Here is an 8,083-nt window from a genome sequence, read left to right as displayed (position 1 = left end):
TGTATTTATTTATTTGACAGAGATCACAAGCAGGCAGAACAGCAGGCGGGGGGGGGGGGGGGGGGGGGCGGGGGGGGGTGCGGGGAGCAGGCTCCCCGCTGAGGAGAGAGCCCAATGCGGAGCTTGATCCCAGGACCCTGGGATCATGACCTGAGCGGAAGACAGAGGCTTTAACCCACTGAACCACCCAGGTGCCCCATAACTATTTCTGCTTTTGAACGGCTTTATAGCCCCTTCTAGTAATGTAATAGGGGCATACATTTTAAGTTTCCAGGTAAATCAGTACTTTAATAACAACAAAAACATTTAAGAGGAAACCGTTTAAACATCTTGGCATAAACGGGGAGGTATATTTTGGGAGCAGTTGCACGGTTCTCGCTCCCCCTCCTTTACTCCTGTTAGGTGAACCCCCAGGCCTGGCCTGGCCTCGGATAACTCCCCCGGGACCTCTGCACCGCCGGCGGCCAGAGGGCGGTCCGAACAGCCCAGACCGAGTTCGGTTTTAGCGAGGGGAGCCGCACCTGCCAGCTTAATTAAGCGCGGCCCGGCCGGCTCTCCCCCAGGGCGGCCCCGGAGTCCCGTCCCTGCCGGAGCCGAGCCGCTGTGAGCCGGACGCTAGGCGGAGCGTGTCCGCTTGCTGGGTCCTGCTACGGGTCGCCGCCCCAGTCTCCGCCTCCCTCGCTCACTCACCCGGCGGCGGGCGGTCGGAGACGTCCTTCTTCCGGCTCTGGTCCGAGATGAAGCGACGCCCCTCTGCAAAGGCGAGACGCGGGGCTCAGCGCCTGCCAGGTGCTCAACAACCGGGGTTAACTTGGGCTCCGCGCCGCGAGTCCGCAGGCCCGGAGGGGTGGGGCGGCGGCGCAGCGGCAGGGGTCCCGGCGGGACTGCCTGCTTTCCCGCGCTCCGCCTGCGGTCGGGGCTGGACCCGGCGCCCTGCCCGCGCCCTGCCCGCGCCCTGCCCGCGCCCTGCCCGCGCCCTGCCCCTGCGCTGCCGGCGCCCTGCAGCGCCCTGTCCCCGCGCTTGCCGGCGCCCTGCCAGCCATAGCGAATGGGTTCTGAGCAGTGGTCGCGTTCAAGGGTCCTTGCGGCGTTTCCCAGGCAAGAGCCAGCAACCCTCCAGGTCAGAATGGAAAGCTTCTAATAATCAGGGAGTCTTTCTCTTCCCTGCCAGACCCCCCCCCCCATCCCTTTTCTTTGACGGAAACCAGGCTGACCTCGATTATGTAAGGGAACACACTCGATGTTATTCTCTCCCCACACATCTATCCCATGGATTCATGCACCCTGAAAGTTCCTCCTTTATTGCTGTAGGAAAAGCAAAGTATTTGGAACATACGTGCACCCTTCAGATAGAGCATAGATTGAGGAGTCCAGTTCCGTCTCTCAAAGAGTCCCTACAACCCAGGGAGAAGAGAAGAGCAGTTAGTAAGACATTGTAGCCCAGTCCTCTGTTAGAAAAAGGAAAGGAAGAGAAGGAGGAAGGAAGGGAGAAGAAACAGAAGGAAGGAAGGGAAAGGAACAAAAAAGAAACAACATCCAGGAGCCCCAGTTTTTGCGTTTGATTACCTGTGGCGCACTCCTGGAATTTCCCAAGAAAGAAAACACTAAGAAAAGAGCCAAGGTTGTTGCCACCAGACTTCTGAGTCTCTATAAGAAAAGAGCAAAGAAAGTAATTTCTGTGCCTATGGGATCTTCTACTTCTGTGAGTGACACCTGGAAAATTACAAACTTCTTAACTTTTCCATGTGCTCTGTTTTAATAATACTCAGTATGTAGAGGAGAGGGGGGTTACCGAGGCTGCCTTATAGTTAAACCACAAAAGAATTCTCTTTTAAAAAAATTTTTAGAAATACGTTACTTTCATTACTTTGCCCAAAATGAGTAATCCTTTTTAGGCAAAATAAAATGATTCTGATATTTTAAGGTGTATTGTTTAAATATCATTTGGCCTATAAAATGCTTATTAAAGGTAAAATAGGTAAAAAGCTATAAAACTTTTCATAAACAGCTTGAAAGTCTCAAGTAAATAGAACTTTCACTTACCTTCATGTTCAGCTCCTTTCCAGAAACTGCAATAACTGTAACTTTACCTACCAGTTTTCTAATCTTGTTCTGAGAAGTGGGGCTTTTAAATCTTAGTGTCAACAACCCCTCCTGATCTTCACTAGAGTTAGGGAGTCCATAGGGACTTCTTGTCAGTATTCAAGATTGAGAGGATCTGACAATTTTCCCAGGGAGATTCATTTGCAGGAAGTAAAGAAATGATTGATGAGTGGACATCATTTATTTAGATACTGACCACATCAGCCAGAAGATATTAGGAATATATCGGCGTCATTGTTTTCGCCTTTCCCGCTAGCTTCCCAATTTATTATTATTAGTAGAGAAAATGATTAACAAGCCTGAGTTGAATCAAAAGTAAACAAAGAAAGTAAGCAAACTTGTCTTGGGTATCTTGTTATCAAGCTGATGACTGACTAAACATGAATCTTTGGATAGAAATAAAAAGGGAATCTCAGTGGAATTCTACATCATTCCTTCACTTCTGTACCCATTCAATTATTTAACAAACATTTATTGAATCCCTACTATGTATCAGACATTTTTCCTTCTAGTTGAAGGGACACAGCCATGCATTAAAAAGACACTGTCTCTGCCGTGATCAAGCTTATCTTCTAGTCAGGGGAGAACTTCTGTAAACTAGTCAACAGGTAAACAAGGTAATTTTAAGATGTTTTAAATGCTTTATAAAGCAAAAATAAGTGAGGTGATGTGATAAGTAGTGGAATACTTTAGGGAAGGTAGCAGTTCTGGAAAAATCTGGAAAAAAAGCAATTCTGGAAAAATCAGGTAGAGTCAGACATGAGATGAATCAGAGTGAGAATTAGGATAATAGGAGGAAAAAAGAAAAATGAAATCTTGGGATGGCAAAGAGCTTGGCTTATTTGAGGAATAGGGAGACCAATGAGGCCAAACTGCGTGGTCATGGGGTGATAAGGGAGAGTAATTTGAAATGAGGTCATAGAGGAAGAAATGGTTCATATGGAAACATGATTATAAGCGAAGGATGATGATGGCTTAGACTTAGGAAGGACTTGCAGGGAATTGAGAGCTGTAGATGAATTTGGGATTCTTGTTGGAGGTATAAAATTTAGAACCTGTGGTTAAATGGGATATGAGTGTATAAGAAAAATAAATCAAGGATGAGTCTTGGGTTTCTGGCTTAAACACTGGGTATGATAAAGCCATTTACTGAAATTGGGAGACTTCATAATGAGCACGTTTAGAGAGAGGAATTAAATTGAATATTAAAATTAAAATATACATTAAGGATCTAAATTGAAGCGTGAAGTAGGCAGTTGGAAACGCAAAACTCTACAGAGCTCAGCAAAGAGGCCACCAGCCTACAGCTTTTTTTCTAAAGGCAGAAATGGTCAAATTTAAGAATTGTAAGAATTTTAAGGCAGGAAAGGGAATGGGATTGAACGAGAACAGTTTGAAAGTGAATGGAATTAAAGAAGTGAATCAGGAACAGAGCTATGAAAACAAACATGCAGAGATGAGCAGAGGGAGAGCCAGCTAAGCAAGTTGAAGTGAAGCTATCAGAAAGAAAAGAGAAATTCCTGGAGACCATGAGGTCGTGGAAACCAGCAGAATATTCAGCGACCCTGATAGGTCATGGTAGATGAGCACCAAGAAGTGTGCACTGGATTTGGAAATACAGTGGTTTTTGAGAACATAAGCTACACTGGAGTGGGTGGAAAGTGAATAGGATATGAGGAAATAAAGACAAGTGCAGATAGCATTTTAAAGTTAGCTTCACTACATTTCACTGAAAGGGGGAAAGGAAAAATGAATTTTTTTTAAAGATAAATGCTTGAGTGTGGTGGAAGTATGTTATTATTTTTTGACCTTTCAGTAACAATTGAACCCTTTCATTTTTAGGGAATTCCTAAAATTCCTTAAATTATAAATTATGGCATTATGAATCTTGGTGGGAGGCAGAGCCTGACTTCTGTTCTACAAGGTGGAAATGTCAGACACGCATTTTCCCAGCCTCCCTTTCAGGTAGGGTGTTGGCATGTGACACAGTCTTCACCAATCAGACAGACCCACTTGGATGGGAAATCTGGAGCAAGGATGGAGGAAAGTGGGACTCAGGAGAGACATTTTCTGATGTAGCAGCGGTTGTGGTAGGCTTGAGTTTGTAGGGGCAATACTGCCTATGGTGCTTATGTCAGACTGCAGGATGGGGAAACCATCTGCAGAGTCCTACTAAAATCAGGTCAGTTGGTTTCTCCTGATGACAACTAACAAACCATTTGCAGAACATGTATGCTGATGGTGATGATAAGGAGAAGGAAACATTGATGATGCTGAAGAGAAAGTTACTGCAAAAAGGAATGTGTAGAAAGCAAGAGGGAGAGGATGCAAAGTATATCAATACCCAGGTGAAACAGTTACATACATAGGCAGATACTGAAGGACCTGAGTACCCACCATAGGCTAAGGCATTCTAGGTAAGAAAGATAATCCCTTTCCTCTAAAAGTTAGAGTAGCGCTCCTCAGGAATTAATATGCATATCAATCACCTGGGAACCTTGTAAAGATGCAGATTCTGATTTAGTACAGGTATGGTGACATCTGAACTTCGGCATTTCTTTTCTTTCTTTTTTTTCTTTTTTTCCAAAGATTTCATTTATTTGAAAGAGAGAGAGCATGAGTGGGTGGGAGGGGCAGAAAGAGAGGGAGGAGCAGGCTCTCCGCCAAGCAGGGAGCCTGCCTCGGAGCCTCCTTCCCAGAGCTGGGGGATCATGACCTGAGCCTAGGGTAGGAACTTAACCGTCTAAACCACTGAAACTCTGCATTTCTAATAAACTCCTGGGTGACACTGATGGATGTTAAGCCACTGATCATAGGACATTTTGAATAGTAAGGCTTTAGAGGATGTAGGTGATAAAAATGGAATTTCAGAGTCTCTGTGGCTGAGAGAATGGTTACCATAGAAATATTAAGGAGTATGGGGAGAGAACAGATAAATTTGATTTGGTATTGAAGTTTGAGGGGCTGATGATATCTATCTGAAAATACTCGTGTAAGAGAGATTGCGATTTGGGTGCTTGAAATTTAGACTTGCCAGCCTGTGAAGACATGAGGTTTGGTTAGTAAATGAGAGTGAAATACAGAAAGTTGTCTGTACGTAGAAACTTGTGGAATATTTACTCCCTTTATTTTTTTATTTTTATTTTTTAAGATTTTATTTATTTGACACAGAGAGAGAGATCACAAGTAGGCAGAGAGGCAGGCAGAGAGAGAGAGAGGGGAGGAAGCAGGCTCCCCGCGGAGCAGAGAGCCCGATACGGGGCTCGATCCCAGGACCCCGGGATCACGACCCGAGCCGAAGGCAGGGGCTTTAACCCACTGAGCCACCCAGGCGCCCCGTCCCTTTATTTTTTTGAAAGATTTTATTTATTTATTTGACAGAGAGAGAGAGAGATCATAAGCAGGCAGAGAGGCAGAGAGAGAGGGGGAAGCAGGCGCCTCGCTGAGCAGAAAGCTCGATGTGGGGCTCGATCCAAGCACCCTGAGATCATGACCCAAGCCGAAGGCACAGGCTTAACCCACTGAGCCACCCAGGCACCCCTATTTACTCCCTTTAAGCATAAGTCAAGCAAGAAGGAGCCAAAGCCGTTACTGTAGTGTTTCCCACAATCTTAGAAGACAGGAAAGAATAAAAACCATGGACTAATAGGTTAACACCAAAACTGGATAAAATCTTTACATTTCTTTAAATATCAGACTTCAGAATTTTAGGATTTAATTTCAAGGGATTATAGCAACTTCCAAAAAAAGGGCAATAACAGAAATAAAATTATATATGGGTTTGTTTCAAACGAACTTGTAAGTGAAACCCAACCGCTAGGTCACCTAACAAACAAGCAAAATGCCTATTTCCCCCTCCCCATACCAAAAACACATAAACATTTTAGAAAGGGGGACAGGAAAATGAATCACCGGAAAAACCATGTTTCGAATTTATAATTTTAAGGGAAAGGCATCATGTGGTTTGTTTATAAAAGTTTAGCTAATGAACTCACAAGAAGATGCTTTACGTCAAAGCTGCCATTTTCAGCATAATACGCACAAGTGAGGAGAATGGTTTTGACATATTATCAATATTGTAGTCTTATCAAAAGCAACATGCTAGAATGCATTTGTCTAAAATGGCATTGCCTCCTAATACAATTTTGTTAAATCACAACCCTTCAGGACTTAAACAGGTCCAAACTTAGAGATGGGCGAAGAGAAGCTCTTGACGGATAAAACCACTGAATTTTGTTCTGCTGATATTACGACCAGGCAGTGGGCACAGGACAAATTAAGATACACCTTTTTTAAAAGGCATATTCAATGGAGACCATTTTGCCTGGATCAGTTCTTCCAGTTGACTGAATTGTGCCCAGGTTCATTTACACAATAATGGTCATTGTTTAAATTGTATTTTACAAGGTTAGTGATTATTGTGTTTACACAGAAAACAATCCTATCTCAGGTCATTACCTGGATAATGGCTGTTATGATAATAAAAGATCCAAATTACTCCTTTGATGACAGAGGATTTGGGTATAATATGAATGAGGTCATTGGTTCATTCTAACTTTGCTTTATTCTATGCTAGGGCGGGTGGGTCTGCCCCATAGGCCAGCCAGCTGTCTCACAAATAGAAGTCACTTCCTCAAAGGGCTACCTGTCATTCAGGGGCACAGAGAAGGCCTGCCCTCCAAAATAAAACTTCCCACTCATTGGTCAGCATCTACAGTCTTCCTCCTCGAGGCTTTGAATCTCGAAAATCTCTCTTCTTGTAATCAAATACTTTAAACAAGTGGAAAGTTCTATGAGAGGACAAGGATGGACCAGCTGTTCTGCTATAGTGAGTCAAGAGCGATATGACAGAGGTGACCTTTTGATTAGAGAGCTAGTAGAGGTAAGGTTATGGAGAAGTGTGCCAGTTGTTGGATTTGGGGCATCCTACTTCTGTGTCCTAGTTCCTCCATGGGGTACAGGTAGCAGAAGAGTAGAGGTTGGAAACTTTCAGCACAGAGAACAAAGTTAGAAATCTATTAAAAAGATTTAAGACTTCTGGCTCACCAGACAATAGTCAAGACCTGCAGTTCAAGTACTGGATTCAACAAATACTTATAAGGGTACTTTAAGTGGTACACATGGCTAGTGATTTTTAGCTGTACCAAAATTTATAATCAAGACAGTGAAGTGGTTTTGTCTGTCACAAATACTTATTATGTTATTATTAATGTTTTTAGCCAATTCTTTTCATTTTGAGAAAATATATTTAAACATTTTTCCACTATTTCTAAGTTCACTGCCCACTTTTTTTTTTAACCTGAAATCCATTTCTATTTATGATTACATTTAAACAATTTAGAAATGGAAAATATGATGACCATTTTATTAAAAAAAAACTGCATATAAGGCTAATTTTTAAAAAAATAAGGTGAGTTACTGTGCAATGCTAAATTAATTGTTTGAATTTCATTATAAAGATACATTTGACCATGGTTAAGGACTGAATATGTATCTTCCCCAAATTCATATATTGAAGCCCTAACCACCAATGTGAGGGTATTTGGAGGAGGGGTTTTGGGGAGGCAATTAGGATTATGAAGACGAATCCCCTTGCCCCATGACAGGATTGATGTCCTTTTAAGACACAGAGACTAAAGCTTTCTCTGCCATATGAAGATGTAGCAAGAAGGCAGTTGTCTGAAAGCAACAAAGAGGGTCCTCACCAATAACCGAGTCTACCCTCGCCTTCTTTTTGGACTTCCCAGCATCCACAACTGTGAGAAACAAGTGTCTGTTTAAGCCGCCCAGTCTACAGAATTTTGTTAGAGTAGCCCGAGCTAAGACAACCACCAATTAATAGAAAAGTACCCTTTTATTGAGAGGTAAGACAAGTGTATTTACAATATTCAATTGTTAGATCATATAATCTGACTGTGAGACTTTTTAAAGCAGCAATATTCCAGAAATTACAATTTATAAGGGGAAAAGAAAAACATTG

The 8,083-nt window shown here is 42.9% G+C and overlaps 1 protein-coding gene across 1 annotated transcript in view; it reads right to left on the bottom strand.

Moving 5' to 3' along the window:
* Window positions 1-3,939, bottom strand: part of LOC111161321 (spexin hormone) — a 9,598-nt gene extending 5,659 nt beyond the window's left edge. Inside the window, exons 1-4 of the mRNA XM_022524912.1 lie at window positions 3,932-3,939; window positions 1,567-1,645; window positions 1,337-1,394; window positions 691-753 (exon numbers count right to left, since the gene is read on the bottom strand). Of these exons, the coding sequence (XP_022380620.1) occupies window positions 691-753; window positions 1,337-1,394; window positions 1,567-1,645; window positions 3,932-3,939 (208 nt within the window). The remainder of the gene's footprint in view (window positions 1-690; window positions 754-1,336; window positions 1,395-1,566; window positions 1,646-3,931) is intronic.
* Between the last annotated feature and the right edge of the window lie 4,144 nt (window positions 3,940-8,083).

This window comes from Enhydra lutris, unplaced genomic scaffold (assembly GCF_002288905.1).
Source record: "Enhydra lutris kenyoni isolate GAN:26980312 unplaced genomic scaffold, ASM228890v2 scaffoldscaffold84, whole genome shotgun sequence".
Taxonomy (NCBI): Eukaryota; Metazoa; Chordata; class Mammalia; order Carnivora; family Mustelidae; genus Enhydra; species Enhydra lutris.
Note: the sequence above shows the minus strand (reverse complement) of the source record. Positions and strands in the feature narration are given on the sequence as shown.